This window comes from Portunus trituberculatus, chromosome 8, assembly GCF_017591435.1.
Source record: "Portunus trituberculatus isolate SZX2019 chromosome 8, ASM1759143v1, whole genome shotgun sequence".
NCBI classification, from domain to species: Eukaryota; Metazoa; Arthropoda; class Malacostraca; order Decapoda; family Portunidae; genus Portunus; species Portunus trituberculatus.
Window position 1 is genome coordinate 3,194,170 of NC_059262.1, and position 18,331 is coordinate 3,212,500.

General features: G+C 41.1%; 2 protein-coding genes across 3 annotated transcripts in view; one reads left to right on the forward strand and one right to left on the reverse strand.

Moving 5' to 3' along the window:
• Window positions 1–525: 525 nt before the first annotated feature.
• Window positions 526–9,756, reverse strand: LOC123499891. The gene is made up of 12 exons (XM_045248427.1): window positions 9,657–9,756; window positions 8,644–8,701; window positions 6,941–7,014; window positions 6,752–6,825; window positions 5,919–6,474; window positions 4,985–5,218; window positions 4,643–4,794; window positions 4,177–4,189; window positions 1,912–2,064; window positions 1,582–1,656; window positions 1,215–1,324; window positions 526–774 (listed from the first exon to the last, which is right to left on the reverse strand). The coding sequence occupies exons 1-12, from the start codon at window positions 9,708–9,710 to the stop codon at window positions 636–638; spliced, it is 1,692 nt and encodes a 563-aa protein (XP_045104362.1). The 5' UTR covers window positions 9,711–9,756; the 3' UTR covers window positions 526–635.
• Window positions 9,757–12,511: 2,755 nt separating this feature from the next.
• The window catches only part of LOC123501091 (microtubule-associated proteins 1A/1B light chain 3C-like), a 15,721-nt gene continuing 9,901 nt past the window's right edge, over window positions 12,512–18,331 (forward strand). Inside the window, exon 1 of one of the 2 annotated variants that reach the window (XM_045249674.1) lies at window positions 12,512–13,735. In XM_045249674.1, coding sequence (XP_045105609.1) covers window positions 13,567–13,735 — 169 coding nt within the window. In that variant the 5' untranslated portion in view covers window positions 12,512–13,566. Of the gene's footprint in view, window positions 13,736–17,559; window positions 17,960–18,331 lie in introns of those variants that run through there. The other variant, XM_045249675.1, reaches the window with a different exon arrangement.

Sequence of the window (18,331 nt, forward strand, 5' to 3'; positions counted from 1 at the left end):
GTGTGTGTGTGTGTGTGTGTGTGTGTGTGTGTGTGTGTGTGTGTGTGTGTGTGTGTGTGTGTGTGTGTGTGTGTGTGTGTTTATCTATTTACCTATCTATCTGTGTCTAGCTATCTGTCTATCTATCATCTGGCTATATGTGCTTATCTAAAATATTTATCTGTGTATATATCTGTGTTTATCCATCTATATATTTATCTAACTTATCTATTCATATGTGTCTATCTATATTTATTTAGTATTTTTCTAACTATTTAATTATCTATCTATCTGTTTATGTGTGTGTGTGTGTGTGTGTGTGTGTGTGTGTGTGATTCACCTCGGTCGTCAGCTGGTCACCCAGCCAGTCTTCCCCATTACGGAGCGAGCTCGGAGCTCATAGACCGATCTTCGGGTAGGACTGAGACCACAACACACTCTACACACCGGGACAGCGAGGCCACAACCCCTCCAGTTACATCCCGTACCTATTTACTGCTAGGTCAACACACCCCACACACTAAGAGGCTTGCTCATTTGCCTCGCCGCCCCGGGACTCGAACCCGGCCCTCTCGATGTGAGTCGAGCGTGCTAACCACTATAAATTATACACTACGCGGTGTGTGTGTGTGTGTGTGTGTGTGTGTGTGTGTGTGTTACACTGTGCTCCCTATGACCAGCACATTGTCGAAGGTGAAGGCGGCGTGTCTGTTCCTGAGGTAGTTGGTCTGGCCGTGCACAAACAGCTTGGGTATGTCCGCCACGATGAGCGCGTTGTGGTCCTTGATGCTCGGCCTGATGGAGGGGAAGTGTGTGAGAGAGGAGGTGGAAAGTCTCTCTGTGTGTGTGTGTGGGGGGGGGGTTCTTGATACTAGGTTTGGGGAATGAAAGAGTGTGACAAAAAAAAATTTTCTCTGGTTTTTGATACTAGGCTTTGGGAAAGAGTGAGTGTGGCAAGTTCTCTCTCTCTCTCTCTCTCTCTCTCTCTCTCTCTCTCTCTCTCTCTCTCTCTCTCTTCTATATATATCCCTCCAAACACTTTCTTATCCTGCAGTCTCTCCCTCCCTGTCTTTCCCTTCCCTTCCCTCCACCCTTCCTCCTCTTCCCTTCATCTTCTCTTTCCTTGACTCCTCTTCCCTCTACCCCCTTTCATTCCCATCCCTTCCTTCCACTCCTCTTCCCTACACTCCCCCATCTCTCCACCCTTCCCTTACCCCCCTTCCCCCAACACTTACGAGAAGCGGGAATAAGGAATGCCAAGGAGTAGCATTCTCTTGCCCCGAAACGTGAACTGGAACACCCCTTCAAAGTAACCCACCGCTTTGGGAAGGTCAACGCCGAAACACTGCAAAGAGAGGTCAGGTCAGGTCAGATCACAGTGTTAAAATAGGTCAGATTGGGTCACAGGAGGCTGCAATAAAGGCGATAGTAGGTCAAAGGGGTTGAAAAGGTCAATAGGTCATACAAGGTTAGATTGGGTCACAGGAGGCTGAGAAAAGGTCATAGCCAGGTCGCACGAAGTTATTAAAAGGTCGTAGCAGGTTACAAGGTCGGTCGGTCTCTCTCTCTCTCTCTCTCTCTCTCTCTCTCTCTCTCTCTTACCTTCATGACGTGGTGGAAGGTGAAATCGTCATCATAATTCTCCATTTTTATGTAAATTATGTAAATAGATTCATTCTGTAATTAAGAAAGATTATTATCATTATTATTATTATTATTATTATTATTATTATTATTATTATTATTATTATTATTATTACTATCATCATCATTATCTCAGTTTAACATTATTATTTTTCATTTAGGCATATATAAAGAAGTCGGTTTCTTATAATTATTATTACACCTTTTTTTCAAATTACTATTATTTAATAAAACAAAATGTATATAAATGAAGAGAGAGAGAGAGAGAGAGAGAGAGAGAGAGAGTACCATGACAGGCGGGAAGAAGTCTGGCTTGAGGCAGCTGATCTGGCTAACACCAAGAGGCGATGCCGCTGTGATGTCCCAATACACGTTCTGGCTGTACTTGTAGTGAAGCAGCCTGGAGAGAGAGAGAAAGAGAGAGGACGTAATGAGAGACTTCTACTACACTAAGGTATAATATGTCCCTAATCTTCCTTGTTTCTGCCTCCTTGCTTTAAATACTCTCTATAGTGGAAGTTTAACCCCTTCAGTACCATGACGCGTTTCCATAGTCACTGTTTACTATTTGGCGATTATATTCAGCCTCAGAAACTCGTATAGGGGATTAAAATAGTGAAGACTGTGGCCATTAATCTTCTGACCTCCATAGACTAATCCCTAATGTCAATAAAATCGTCTAATTGTACAAAATCTCAAAGTAAAAATGTGTTACAGTATTGAAGGGGTTAATGGGGTTTTAGAGGGTGTTTTTTTTCGTGGTTCTAGTAGTTTAGTAGGTTATAGAGGAAGTTATTGCGGTTTTCGAAGTTGTAGTAGTTTAATAGACCATAGTAGAAGTTGTCTAGGGTTTGCAAGTATTTCCGTAGTTCTAGAGGAAGTTGTTGGTGTTTTTCGAGGGTGTTTTCATGGCTTTAGTAGTTTAATAGGCTCTAATTGAAGTGAAGTGGAAGTTTTTTAGAGTTTCCAAGTGTTTTTGTGGTTCTAGACGAAGTTACTGGGGTTTTCGAGTGTTTTTCGTGGTTTTAGAGGAAGTTACTGGGGTTTTCAAAGGTGTTTTCATGGTTCTAGTAGTTTGACGGGGTTCAGTTGAAGTTTAAATGGGTTTGAGATGTTTTTTTTTTATTATTATTTTCTTTGATTTTCTTTAAGATTTTTAGATTAACAAGTAGTGGAAATCATCGGAGTCTTCAAGTTTAGATAGAGTCATGATCATTTAAAAGCATTTCTACGTCACGCGTCAAAAAATATATGTAAATGAATAAATATATAAAAAACACCAGCAGAGTTAATATATAGGAAGAGAGAGAGAGAGAGAGAGAGAGAGAGAGATATTGCCCCAGGAATGTCTAGGATTCAGCTTTTAAGGACTCGATGACCTTGGGAGGACGAAGGAGGGAAGGAGATGCCCTACCTCCACCCTCCTCTCTCTCTCTCTCTCTCTCTCTCTCTCTCTCTCTCTCTCTCTCTCTCTCATAGCCACGTGTGTATTCAAGGTTATTTTGTTTGCTTTGTTTTGTCTCCAGGAAGGAAAGGCGTACAGGAAAAACTGTTCGATAATTAGTGGGGAAATGTACGATGTTTACGAATATACGAACGGTAAAAGAGGGAAAGTATGTTAATAAGGAAAGGAAATAGTTATAAGAAGAGAATAAAGAACAAGAAGAAAAGAAAGGAACAGAGAAAAAAATATATAAGAAGAAAATAAAGAAGAAAGGAAAGGAACAGAAAAAAATGAAAAATGAAAAAAATATAGTAATGAGAGAATAAAGAACAAAAAGAAAAGGAACATGAAAAATAGATAAATAGTTATAAGAAGAAAATAAAGAACAAGAAAAGAAATTGGAACAGAAAAATCAAAACTGAAAAAAAAGAAAGGAAACAAAAAACACAAAACAAAAAGTGAAAAAAAAAATTATAAGAAGAGAATAAAGATTAAAAAGAAGATAAAAAAGGAAACAGAAAAAAATGAAAAATGAAAAAAAAAATTAAAACAATAAACGACAATCAGATTTATACATTACCGAGATGAATTTAAATGAATTGTACGAAAGTGAATTTAATGTAAAATGATAAAGAAAAACCGTACTTGTAAATATGATAGTAAGACAGAATTTGTACATTAATAAAGGGAAATAAAATAATAAGAATGAGTAAGAAGCAAGAAAAAGAGCGAAAAAGAAGAGGAAGATGAATTAAAACGAACTTATGATACAGAGATTACTAGAAAAAATAAAATGTAACGAGATGAAATATATAGAAAGGAGAGAAAACAACAATACAACAAGAACAACAACAACAACAACAACTACTACTACTACTACTACTACTACTACTACTACTACTACTACTACATAACCAAACCATCTATTCTACGCTTCTAACATTTCAAAGGCACCTCCATAACGAACACGGACGTAAAGAAAAAAAAAAGAAAAAGAAAAGAAAAAAAGGAAAAAAAAGGGACAGGAAGCAGGAAGGGAAGAGGAGAAATAACTGAACGCGAGGCAAGGCTACCCACACACACACACACACACACACACACACACACACACACGTGAAGACTCTAGAATATCAGTGTCCTTGTTTTTTATTCATGAGTCATATATATGTAGATAAGACTCAATATTGTAGGAAAAGTATTAAAATTTGTGTTTTGTGGATATCTAAGGAATTAAGATTATGAAGTAGGGGCGAAGTGCGTGTGTTTGTTGATCTCTCTCTCTCTCTCTCTCTCTCTCTCTCTCTCTCTCTCTCTCATTTTATATATTTCTTCTTCTTCTTCATCATTATCATCATTTTCTTCTTCTTTTTCATCATTATCATAATTTTCTTTCTTCTTCTTCTTCTTCTTCTTCTTCTTCTTCTTCTTCTTCTTCTTCTTCTTCCTCCTCCTCATCTTCTCCTCCTCCTCCTCCTTCATACCATTTTTTTCTTTTGGGTCTACTTATTTTCTCTCTCTCTCTCTCTCTCTCTCTCTCTCTCTCTCTCTCTCTCTCTCTCACCTGCTGATATCTACAGTAGCGGCGAGAGTGTCAGCAGGGCGGTCAGAGCAGGGTGCGTGTGTGGCGGCGGTGTGTGGTGCAGGGAACACACTCGAGGCTCGTCAGGCACCGCGCACCCACGCCGGTACCTGCGCCCCCACCAGGATAGCCACTCCGTCAGCCACTCCTGCGGGGATGAAGGTGGTGGTGGTGGTGGTGGTAGGAGGTAGAGGAGGAGGAGAAGGAGGATAGCATAGGAGTGGTGGTATTAATTTTATAGTTACTACTACTACTACTACTACTACTACTACTACTACTACTACTACTACTACTACTACTACTACTACTATTACTACAACAAAAAGAACAAGACTTACTATACTCGTCCTCTTTACACCACCACCACCACCACCGTCTTCAAACACCACAAACTCTTGCACAATTTCCTCCAGCAGGCGGCGCGGGAGGAGGGTGGCGGTTCCTACGAAGTGGTCAACCCTGTGAAGGCGTGACGCGTTGCCGGGGTGGTGAGGGAGGGAGAGTGGGCTGGCAGCGGAGAGGCAGTAGAGAGATGGGTCTTGTTGTAGGCTGGCAGGATCTGGGCGAAGAAACTAGAGAGAGAGAGAGAGAGAGAGAGAGGACTGTATTGAGAAACTTCTTGCTATCGTGTCAATCTCTCGCCACTAACTTTCAAGGCCGGGTTGTCAAGACTATTTCTCCTGTTAGTAATATAGAAAAATGTTAATCTGCCACCAGAACCATAATGACACCCTTATAAAACACACTTTATATATTTTGAGTCTTGAAAGTGTTATGGGAGGTTTTCAAACACTAGTTTCTCATGTAGTAGTAGTAGTAGTAGTAGTAGTAGTAGTAGTAGTAGTAGTAGTAGTAGTAGTAGTTGTTGTTGTTGTTGTAGGAGTAGTTATATTGATTCTAATAATTGCATTTAATTTTCTCTAGTGGAAGTTAATGGGGTTTTCAATTGTTCAAGAACCTCTAATGGAAGTTATAGTGGTTTTCAAGTGTTTTCAAGATTCCAGCGATATTTTAACAGGATGTAGTGGAACTTATTGTGATTCTCAAGACTGTTCATGGTTCTAGCGATAATTTAACTGGCTCTAGTGGATGTTACTGTGGTTTTCAAGGGTGTTTGTAGTTCTAGTGATAGTTTAGCAATTATCCTACTTCATCAATTAAGAAAAAGCACTCTTGAGAACTTAATCTTTTAGCCCTTGAAAGCTATCGTGGTGGCGAGAGAACGAAACGCTTCAAAAACACAAACTGCTTCGAACACAAACACTGAAACACTGAAACACACCTCACGAAATCTGGTGAAAGGGACAGCCCAGTTTCCAGCAGGAGCAAATATTTCAGTTCAGGATATGTCTGCATCACATAGTCCATCGCCTCTTTTAACTGCTCCACCTCCTTGCACTCTCCACCACCACCACCACCACCACCACCATTAAGAACAGCCCGGCGATGCATTGGGTTATATGGGTTATCAATATACATAATCTTCCTCTCATTCTTGGTCATATCATCTAATGTAGGGCGGGAAATTATGATATTTGAGCCATTAGCGTGAGTTTGAAGCAGTTTAACCTCTCCAGAAATTGTATCTTTCCTGCAAACGTTCTCAGGAATCTTGATCTTAAATTTCCGCGCCACCTGTTGGAGATTCTCAGCCAGGTGAAGTTCTGGGAGCATTCGACCTAGCCACGACTTCGGCCCCGTGCTGTAGGAGTGGACTGTGAAGGAGTGTTGGTGTAGGAGGTCCAGTATGGGCTGTGTAGGGTCTGCCACGGTGGCTATGAGGTGCAGGCCGCTGTTCAGTGTGGTGGCTTTGATGCTTTCTAATGATCTGTGGGTTTGAGAAAATTATTGTCATTTTTTGTGTTTATTTTTATCTTTTTGCGACCTGTTTATCTATTATCATATTGGTCCCCTATTTATTTAGTTGTATCTATCTGCCTATTGATCTTACCTAACCTGACCTTACCTATTTATATTTAGCATAGCATAACATTCTATCTACCTATTTATTAAACCTATTTATTTACTTTCATTTCTCCTTTCCTATCTGCATTTATACAGGACCAGCACCCTTCCATCTGTGGCCTGCTGTGACCTGCCCTGACCTGCGCAACAAGGAGAGGTCATGCGATGTCACCACTAGCAGGAGCGGGATGCCGAGGAGAGGACCAGCCTTGACCTGTCACAGAAAACGGAGGAGGGTAAGTGTTATTTGTAAGGGTAGCTTAAGTAAATACTCCCTATTATGGTCATTGTAGTAGTAGTAGTAGTAATAGTAGTAGTAGTAGTAGTACCTGAATGTTAGGGGTGTGGTGGTGAGCATTACGGGGAATTAACGGGCTTTCCTCCTCAGAAAGCGCCATTATCTCTGCAATATAAGGAAAATTAGTGAAAATGAAATAGTTTAAGGTCTCTCTCTCTCTCTCTCTCTCTCTCTCTCTCTCTCTCTCTCTCTCTCTCTCTCTCTCTCTCTCTCTGTGTGTGTGTGTGTTGTTATTGTTGTTTCTAAGTGTGTCGAGGAGAAGGAAGAGGAGAAAGAAAGGAGGAGGAGGAGGAGAAGGAAGAGGAGGAGGAGGAAGAGGAAGGACAAGAGCAAGAACAAAGAAGGGACGGAAAAAGAAAACGTAACAAAAGAACAAAGTAAGAAAGAAATGAAAGAATGAAAGAATGAAAGATGATACGAAAGAAGGAGAGAAGATAGAATTGGATAAAGAAAGATAAGAGGAGAGGAAGGAAGAGATAAGGGAAGATAGAAAGTAAGAGAGGAAGAGAACAAACAAAAGAATGAAAGATGATAAGAGAGAAGGAGAGGAGATAGGAGGAGGAGACAAAGAAATAAAGAAGAGAGGAAGGAAGAGATAAGGAAGATAGGAAGACAGGAAGAGAGGAAGAGAAGAAAGGAGGAAAGAAGGAAGGAATAAAGGAAGTAGAAAGCAAAGTGGATTAAGGTAGAGAGAGAGAGAGAGAGAGAGTAGTAGTAGTAGTAGTAGTAGTAGTAGTAGTAGCTATAGTAACAAGCATTACTGTCCAATCTTATCACACACACACACACACACACACACACACACACACACACACACATCTGGCCATACCTGTGTAGATAATTACCTTAGATACACCTTTGATATCCCCCTTCCCTCTCCTGCCCCTTCCCTCCTCCTATCCCCTCCCTCATCCTTCTCCTCCTCTTCCTTTTCTTTCTTTCTTTCTTACTTGTTCCTTCCATACCTCAGTTTCTTTTCTCTTCTTTCCTTCCTTTGTATCCCTTCTCTTCCTCCTCTTCCTCCTTCCCTCCTGCTCTTCCTTTTCCCTCCTCCTATTCCTTCTTTTCTTCCTACTCCTTCTCTCCTTCCTACCTCAATTTTTCTTCTCCTTCTCTCTTTCCTTCCTTCATATTCCTCCTCCTCATCTTCCTACTTCTTCTCATTTTTCTCCTGCTCTTTCTTTTCCCTCCTCCTATTCCTTCTCTCCTTCTTACCTCAGATTTTCTCCTCTTCCCCTTTCTTCTTCCTTCATATCTCTCCTCATTATCCTTCTGTTTTTCCACCTACACTTTTCCTCCCCTCCTTCTACTCCTCTCTTTCCTATACTCCCCTCCTCTCGTCCGTACTCCCATCATTCCCTCCTCCCCTCTCTACAATTCCTTCACTGATCACTCCACTAAACAACAACAGTCAACTCTAATCACTGTTACCTTAGTGTTACCTGTCGTGTTACCTGTCCTACCTCTCACCTGACGTCTATAGTAAGACCAAAATGTGTTTGTATTCCATCTAATATCACACACTGCATTTTCTTAAAGGTTTCGACATCTTTCTCTCCTTTTTTGCACACGTCTCAGTAGGTTTCAGTAGGTTTCAAGACATTAGTCCCAGAATTTTGGTTAACTCTGATTTAGAAGGGGACCAAAGTGTACTGATCCGTAAAGGTGATAATCTCTACGACTACTCTGTTTTTCTTGACTGATTGATACCTTTTTTACTGTAATGAAGCTTACCTGTGCGTGTCCAGGGGCGTAGCAGCCACATGGAGGTTGCTAACAATACAATCAGTGTCTGGAGGTGGTGATAAGTGAAGTGGTTAATTGATGTCGTGATAAGAGGTGTGGGATATGAAGATGTGTGTTTTGGTGGTGTGTGTTGTGTGTGGTGGTGTGTTAGGGTGAGGGCAGAGGGAAGGGTGAGGGAAAGTGAGGGAGGGAAAGAAGGGTGGGAGGGAAAATGGAGAAGGAGGGAAAGGAGATGAAGGAATGGGTGCTCTCTCTCTCTCTCTCTTGCTGACGTTGCAGTGAGGTAAACATAGACACAGAAAAAGAAAGAAACACACACACACACACACACACACACACACACACACACACACACACACCTTGCAAATTATAACAAGCTCAACCTATTACAAACCTTATGACATCTTGAACAAGGTCAACAGTAACGTAACACATGGAAGAGGAGGAGGAGGAGGAGGAGGAGGAGGAGGAGGAGGAGGAGACAATAGGTGTGTGGGGAAGGGTGCAAAGAAGGAAGGAAGGAAGGAATAAATAGAAAGAATGTAGTAAGGAAAGAAGGAGGATGAGCAGAAGGAAGAAGAAGAAGGAGAGAAAGGAGGATGAGGAAGAAAGGAAGGGAAGAGAAGGAGAAATAGGAGGAATGTAATAAGGAAAGAAGGAGGAAGAGAGAAGAGGAAGAAGGAGAGAAGAAGAGAGGTAGGAAGGAAGGAAGGAGGGAGGAGGAGGAGGAGGAGGAGGAGAAGGGATGATAAGGATTGGCAAAAGAGAAAGTAGAAAAATGAGAATAAGAAGAGAAAGGAGACAGAGAAAGGAAATGGAAGGATGAGAAGAGGAAAAAGAAAGAAGAAGAGAAAGCATGTAAATAAAAATAAAAAAAAGAGAAAAAAGAAAACTATATATCTATTTATCTGTCTATCCATCTATCCATCTATCCACACCTGTTCTTTGCTCTCTCTCTCTCTCTCTCTCTCTCTCTCACCTGTTATTAATTAGGAACTCACCGTGCATACAAACACACAGGTAAACAAAGTGGCTGGTTGGTATCTTATGTACATGGTGTGTGTGTGTGTGTGTGTGTGTGTGTGTGTGTGTGTGTGTGTGTGTGTGTGTGTGTGTGTGGGGGGGGGCGGCTGGTTTTGCCTTCTTTATATATATTTTTCTCTATCTATCTATTTATCTATCTTTCTTTCTCTCTCTTTCTGTTTCTCTGTCTGTCTCTATCTATCAGTCAGTCATTTGGTCATTGTGTCTGTCTGTCTGTCTGTCTGTCTGTCTGGGTGTCTGTCTATCTGTCTGTCTATGTCTATTTATCAATCTGACAGTGTGGCTTTGTCTATCAGTCTGTCTATCTGTGTGTGTGTCTGCACCAGCACAACCACCACCACCACCACCACGTCAACTAAAAGAGCAGAACGAGGAGGAGGAGGAGGAGGAGGAGGAGGTAAAAATGGCTTGTAAATACTGTCTTTCCTTGTATATTCTTAGCTCTACGGCTGGAACACACGTCACCTGTATGTATGTATGTATGTATGTATGTGTGTATGTATGTGTGTATGTGTATGTATGTATGTATGTATGTATGTATGTGTGTATGTGTGTGTGTGTATGTATGTATGTATGTATGTATGTGTGTGTGTGTGTGTATGTATGTATGTATGTATGTATGTATGTATGTATGTATGTATGTATGTATGTGTGCATGTATCTATGTATGTAATAATAATAATAATAATAATAATAATAATAATAATAATAATAATAATATGTATGTATGTATGTATGTATGTATGTATGTATGTATGTATGGTTATGTTTTTTTATTTTATTTATCTTATTTTTTCAATGTTGCTGATAAGAAAACTGAATAACGAAAATCTTCGGTTATTTTCATGTGTTTCTGTGAACGAGAGAGAGAGAGAGAGAGAGAGAGAGAGAGAGGTTAGTAACAGCAGGTTTAGAAAGTACAGACCTGAAAAAAAAAAAAACTGTTTCTAAATATATTACCAGTATTAGTAGTAGTAGTAGTTGTTGTTGTTGTTGTCGTAGTAGAGAGAGAGAGAGAGAGAGAGAGAGAGAGAGAGAGAGAGAGAGACAAAACGAGCCAAATCGAACCAAACAAAATACACACGAATCACAAAGCCCCCTCTCTCTCTCTCTCTCTCTCTCTCTCTCTCTCGTGTCTCACCCATGCCGGCCTCCGCCCCCTGCCGCGCCCCTCAGCTGGCGCCTCTCCCCCACCCCCCAATTCGTAGGGTGAATGTCCTGCCGGCGTCCTGCATGGTAACCAACTTGGCGCCGCGCAGGTCAAGAGAGAGAGAGAGAGAGAGAGAGAGAGAGAGAGATGAGGGTTCCAGTGTGGGTGGGGTAGCAATAGCCAGCCAATCAGTGCTTAGGTACCCACGCCACTGGCCAATCAGACGCGAGGGATTGTGGGAGGAACTAGAGGGAGAGGGAGAGGGGAAGGAGTGGGGTTGGTTGGGGGTTGCATTTGTGGGTTGGAGTGGTTGGTTGATATGACATGTTTGTTTTTTGAGGGTTTATTGTTGTTGTTGTTGTTGTTGTTGTTTATTTATTTATTTTCATCTTTATTTATTTTTTTTATGTGTGTGTTATTTGACTAGTGTTGTGCATCTCTAGGCTTGGTTCCACTTTTTTTTTTTTTATTTGTTGATTTGACGTTATATATTTTTTTTATTCATTTGTCGTTATTTGAATTTTCTTTATTTGTTTATTCAATTTTCATCCATTAATCTGTTTATTTATTTACTTATCTCTTATTTTTTGTATCTGCAGAATTAGTTATTTTTAGATTAAATGTATGTCAGTCTTCATAATTATTTGTTTTCATTCGTATAATCTAGATGCTTATTTGTTCGTTTATTTGAATGTCAATTAAGTTTATCTGGCAGTATACTTTGGGCAGATTTGTGACTCTGTAATTCTTAGATGACCTTACCATTTCTCTCTTTATCGTCATTCCAGCATTATACATACCAAGAAAGGAAAATAAGTACTTACCAATAGAATAGAATAATTTTCGTATTAATATAGCATCATCTTCATTCCAATACTAATCACTAATATTACTGTTACCTTTATTCTATTTTTTATACAACCAGATTCACAATAAAAAACCAGTACATAATTCTATTTTATTCAAATATTGCTTTACGTATGAACTCCCTGCTGGTTATCACATGAACTCCTCCCAAAAAAGTAGACAAATAAATAAATGAATAAAAAAAAAATAATATGAACTTGAATGCTCAGTAAAGTATATATATCTATTGATCATTATTTGTTTATTTATCTTATTTTATTTATTTATTTTTTTTGTCTTCTGTTTCTATTTTTTTCTTCCATGCCTTCCCCGTCACCTCTCTGTTGTCACTCCTGCTTTATTTAAACTTTTCTGTCACTCTTTCAGGTCACAAGAGCACACAAACACCCAGGAATAGAACAATCGAAGGGAGAGATAGTTGCGCGTATCACTACACACACACACACACACACACACAGAGAGAGAGAGAGAGAGAGAGGAGGACTGGAGGGGGGGCGTGTGGTCTCCCAGTCCACAAAGATACTGGTTACTATTCCAACAGGTCATGGTTGGTTACTAGGGTGCCATGACGCTCCTACTACTGACATAACAACGCTCTCTCTCTCTCTCTCTCTCTCTCTCTCTCTCTCTCTCTCTCTGATACTTTCCTTCCTTCCTTCCTTTACTTCTCTTTCCCATCTCTCTCTCTCTCTCTCTCCTCCTTCATCTCTCAACTTTCCCCTCTCCCTCCTCCCTTCTCCTAAATCCCACAATCACCCCCTGTCTCTAACCAACCCCCTATCCCCCCCTTTACCCCTCCCCCAAGAACTGAAGCACTGGATAGAAGCAAGAAGTGAGCCTATCCGGACACACACACACAGACACACGCACACACACATACACGCGCAGGTCTGGCTGGGAACTGCACGCGTTAGCACTTCGCTCTTTCACTCTCACACTCCTTCACTGACGCACGCACTCACTCCCTCACTCACTCTCTCACTCAGGAAAGCTGCATTGAGGTGACGAGGTGTGCGCTGACAGGCTTCAGTTAAAGGACAGGTTTATATATATGTGACAGTTGCGTGGGTGACTGCGCGTGTGTGTGTTGAGACTGTGTGGTGACAGTTGGGATAGATTGACGGGCGGATAGAACGACAGTGAGTGATTGCATGGCGGCATTGAAGAGAGAAGTTTGACAGCAAGACGCGATTAAGAGACACCGGTGGACAGTATACGAAGGAAGGAAAGGGACAGAAACAAGAGACAGACAGACAGACAGACGCGAGTGAAGAGGTGGATACGTGGACCAAAAAAACGAAAAAAAAAAAAAAAAACGGAATAAGACCATAAAAACAGTGAAATTTGACAGTGAAAGAAAGACGATAAAAACAAAGTTAATAAACAAGAAACAAGCAAGATAGAAGAAAAACGAAGGAAAAACGAAGAAAAACAGCCTTTCACAACAGCGCACAGCAACAGGAGGCAAGAGACAGCATTTCACTGCAGCCGGAGTGAGTGAAGCGGGTCACACATACACACACACACACGGGAGGAAGAAAAGGAGGACTAGGAGGAGGAGGAGGAAGAGGAGGAGAGGGTGAATGGACTAAATGAGGAAGACGCCTTGAAGAAGATAAGGACAGAACAAGGAACTAAGAGAGAAAGAAAACGAAGAAGAAGAAGAAGGAGAAGGAGGAGGAAGAAGAAGAAGGAAGAACACACATTCACTTACACTCACTTCACTCGCTTATAAACACACAAACACACGAATTCACGCGTTCTCCGAGACGGCAATAGTTCAAACACGTGACTAGAGAAAGAACCTCACCTCCTCTCTCTCTCTCTCTCTCTCTCTCTCTCTCTTCACAATGCGTCCCAAACCAAGAGCTCTCCGTTGCAACTGTGTGTTCTGCGCCAAAGTTCCTGACAGTCTTAACACGAGAATGGACTGTGAGGTGGAATTGAACAGTCACCCAGACCACGCCGCCGCCGCCCTCGCCTTCCCGCCCAAGACTTTCAAACAGACCAGAAACTACGGTAAGGCCTTGTTTGGTGTTGTTATAGGGGTTGTTATGGGTGTTTTGTGGGTGGTGGTGGTGGTGGTGGTTTGTTCGCCTTTTTCTTTTTTTTTTTTTTTCTATTTATTCTTGCTGTTGATTTTTTTTTTTATTGTTATGCTATTATCTCCTCCTCCTCCTCCTCCTCCTCCTCCACCTCCTCCTCCTTAGACTAATTTTGTGTTTGGTATTGTTTTATCACTTCCTCCTCCTCCTCCTCCTCCTCCTCAGACTAATTTGTTTCTGGTATTGTTTCATCACTTCCTCCTCCTCCTCCTCCTCCTCCTCCTCCTCTTCTTCTTGTTCTTGTTGTTGTTGTTCTTCTTGTTCTTGTTCTTCTTCTTCTTCATCTTGTCTTCTTTACTCCATGACCTCTTCTCCTCCTCTTGCTTTGATTATGTTTTATCTAGTTTTATCTCCTCCTTCTCCTCCTCCTCCTCGAACCTCCTCTTCCTCCTCCTCCTCCTCCTCCACTTGAGATGCAATTGCGTTTTTCATTTGAGTTTTTTATCATTGATTGCACACACACCCAGAGAGAGAGAGAGAGAGAGAGAGAGAGAGAGAGAGAGAGAGAGAGACCCACGTGCACTCCCCATGTTAGGTAAGGTCAGGAACAAAGGCGACTAGGTACAAGCCAACACCAAACTCAACCAATCTGCATTTATTTCTTATTTTAGGCCGTTCTTCTACTTTACTCTAACTTACTGACGGTTCGTAAGTGTGTAAGTGAATTATCTATTGTCCTATCGGGGTGTCAAGTACTTGTATTTGCTCATAAGCGTAAAAATGTGATAGAATATTTGACGTTTGGAAGGTAAGGTGGTAGGGGACGAAATGTAATGGACAGTCTTCACCTCCGTTATGTTCTAAAGAATAAATAAATAGAATAACAATAATAATAATAATAGTAATAATAATAATAATATCGTCATATTTAGTTTTATTTGAGTGTTTGAAAAGTTAATGTTATTTTGAATTCTACAAATGATAAATACACGTCTCTCTCTCCATTCATTAACAAATATTGCTGTTTTTGCAATTAAATCGTCTTCTATGTGGGTATAGTATTATTAGAAACACCTATTATCTATTTTCTTAACCATATGTAACTACTAAGAAGAAAAAGTGAACTATTTGATCATTTATTTATAGGATGCTGAAGAAAAAAAGGCTATTTTTTTTTTTTTTATTGACATTGCAAAGCTGTCGTACCTGTTGTCAAGGGTCGAGGTGCCATTTAGGACCTTTTCCAGTGTTTTATTTACTCCTCACCACGCTCATTTTCTTGTTCCTTCCCTCGTTTTCTATTTGTGGCGTTGTATACTGGGGTGACACGCTGAGTGCTTTATTGGCCCACTGCTTTAAGTTTGTCAGTATTAAAATGAGCTAGTGGAAGGACCTAACTGAATCCCTCCCCCCAACGTCTCTCTCTCTCTCTCTCTCTCTCTCTCTCAATAGGTTAGATAAGTTGTTATTGTTGTTGTTGTTGTTGTTTGGGTATTCTAAATCTTCCTGTTCTTGTTCTTTTCCTTTTTTTTTTTTATATATACAGAGGTTCCCAATCTTTTTCATTACATTACCCGTTGTGTATGTACAGTAGCATATATTCATGATAAAATAAATAGATAAAGGTTATCGAAAAGCATACTAAAGGCTTTGTTATACTTCTCTTTATATAATCTCAGTTTTTACATGCATATCTATACAATTTTGCATACACACACACACACACACACACACACACACACACACACACACACACACACACACACACACACAAATTCGTTACAATGTGAATGCCTTTATTCTCAGGACTGGTACCAATCAAATTATCTAGATTACCCACTTGTGGTTAATTGCCCATACGTTGGGAGCCACTTTTCCAATGTTATCAACAACAACAACAACAACAACAACAACAACAATTACATCACTGTGTATGTATGTATGTATGTATGTATGTGTGTTACGTGACAACCACCACACAACCACTATTCGCTAACTGAAGGCCGAGAGTTTGATAAGAATAAGCCCGGTGAAGTGAAGCGAGCCACAGAAAACGCTAGTTCAGGGCGAGGCGATAAGAGAAAATGGGACAGCACGTGACTACCAAACCGGGGTCAAGGTGGTCACAGAAAATGGAGCGTGCCCAGTGACATTGAAAGGGTGACTGAGAAAAAGACAGATTAATAATAGAGAAATGGGTGAAGGAAAGAGAGAGAGAGAGAGAGAGAGAGAGAGAGAGAGAGAGAGAGAGAGAGAGAGAGAGAGATTAAAGGGGAGTAAAGAAAAAAACATTAATTAGATAAATGGATGAAGGAAAGACACGCAGAGAGAGAGAGAGAGAGAGAGAGATTAAAGGAAGGAATAAAAAACATTAATAAGAGAAATGGATGAGAGAGAGAGAGAGAGAGAGAGAGAGAGAGAGAGAGAGAGAGAGAGAGAGAGAGAGAGTTATTTAAATCCCAAGCCGTTTTGTTCTTCCTTTTCCTTCCTTTGCATTCTTTTGTGAACCTGGTGAAACTGGAAGAGTCACGTGACCTGCTGGAACACGTGAGAGAGAGAGAGAGAGAGAGAGAGAGAGTGTGTGTGTGTGTGTGTGTGTGTGTGTGTGTGTGTGTGTGTGTGTGTGTGTGTGCCAGCCCGCCCGCGCGCACTCAAGGTTAAAGGACGCACCCCAGCAACCTTAGAGAGAGAGAGAGAGAGAGAGAGGCTATTATTCTCTATTCTTCCCTAACAGCTGTCTGAGAGAGAGAGAGAGAGAGAGAGAGAGAGAGAGAGAGAGAGAGAGAGAGAGAGAGAGAGAGAGAGAAACGGGTGGAATTTAAAGAGAATAGGCCTCGCTAACCAGAGAGAGAGAGAGAGAGAGAGAGAGAGAGAGAGAGAGAGTCATAAACCACATTCCTTTCATATTTCCAAACTTCCATTAATGATTTTTCTCAAACGTTTCTGCATTTTGATTAAGTAATATAAGGAGGAGGAGGAGGAGGAGGAGGACGGGAGGAGGAGGAGGAAGAAGAGGAAGAGGAGGAGGAAAAGGAAGAAGAGGAGGGAAAGATGGAAATAGGTAAAAGGACAACAGAAAGAGGAGAAAGAAAAATAGTGGAAGAGAAAAAGAGAGGAAGAAGATAGAGGAAAATAAATTGGAGGAGGAGGAGGAGGAGGAGGAGGAGGAGGAGGACAGTAGAATGACAGTGTGCAAGGGAGATCTCACGTAGCATTTTAGAGAGAGAGAGAGAGAGAGAGAGAGAGAGAGAGAGAGAGAGCTGCGTACAACTAGAGGTGTTTGGCATTGAAATTATCGATTAGAATGATCAGCTTACTCTCTTTCTCTCTTTATTTATTCATTTTATTCTGTCATTATTTATTATACCTATTATTAATTCTTGCGTTTGTTATTCTTGTATGTATTTTCTTCATTTCTCCTGTTTGTCTATTTCATGTTATCGGAAAAAAAGTGAAAGTTTGTTGTATTGTATTTTTTGCTTAGTTTCGTTTATTCTTTTTTATTTTATTTTATTATTTTTTTTATTTCACTGGGTTTTGAATTACGTGGCGCTTGCGGTGGTGCCAACTGTACGTGCGGTGGTGCCACGTCTCCATGATGTATATATGTGTGTATGTACATCTGTATGTGTATATGTGCCTTACTCATACATAGACACATACTGATACACACATGTATTGACACAGCATGACCACACCTCAGCACACAGACACACAGATAGGCAGACAGACAGACAGTGCCCACCCCTCCCCCTCCCAACTGCTTCCCCTCACACACACACGCACACACACGGCGCCACCACAGCCAGCCATCCAGTCATGTGCACTCCGCCTCGCAAGCCACACCCTCCTCTGTGCACTCTCTAATCTTGTGTGTGTGCGTGTGTGTGTGTCTGCGTGTGCACGTCTCGTATGCCCCCCGGAAACGTACACAAGTCTAGAAATCCTATGTGCACCTTTAGCTGTCTGTGAAATACGTACATAGCCTTTAAAAACAGTCATAAGGTTCTTTAGTCGTCTGCACACATAGATTTCACGTACAGTGTGTGTGAGTGTGTGTATGTGCGTGCGTGTGTGTATGTGTGCGTGGGAGGGTGGGGGCGTGTGTGCGTGTGCGTGTGTGCGTGTGTGTGTGTGTTTTCGCGTCCACGGACAGACACGGACGGGATCATGAAGTTATATGAAGTAAAAGCTGAAGGTACGTGTGTGTGTGTGTGTGTGTGTGTGTGTGTGTTAGGTTAGGTCAGGAAATGTGTTTGTGTACGTACGTGTCTGTGTTTGCAATTATTCATTTAACCATTCAGCTGTTGCTTTGACGTGTGTGTGTGTGTGTGTGTGTTTAATCAATTGGTTCCTGTTTTTGTTTTTATCTGTCTCAACTTCATTTTATTTGTTTGTATTTGTGTAGTCCGCTGTCTGTCTGTCTGTCTGTCCTTATTTTATTATTTATTTATTGTGTGTATGTCTGCCTGCCTGCCTGCTTGCTTGCTTGCCTGTCTGCCCATCTGCCCTTATTTTATTATTTACTTTGTCTGTCTATCTGTCTCTCTGTGTGTCTGTCTATCCATAT

Excerpts from the sequence above, each read along its gene's own strand:
- LOC123499891 (XM_045248427.1), bottom strand. The coding sequence starts at position 9,710 with ATGTACATAAGATACCAACCAGCCACTTTGTTTACCTGTGTGTTTGTA. Across the intron at positions 6,475-6,751 it reads GACCTCTCCTTGTTGCGCAG|ATCATTAGAAAGCATCAAAG; the intron begins GTCAGGGCAGGT and ends TCAAACCCACAG. Across the intron at positions 1,325-1,581 it reads CCTTCCACCACGTCATGAAG|TGTTTCGGCGTTGACCTTCC; the intron begins GTAAGAGAGAGA and ends CTCTCTTTGCAG.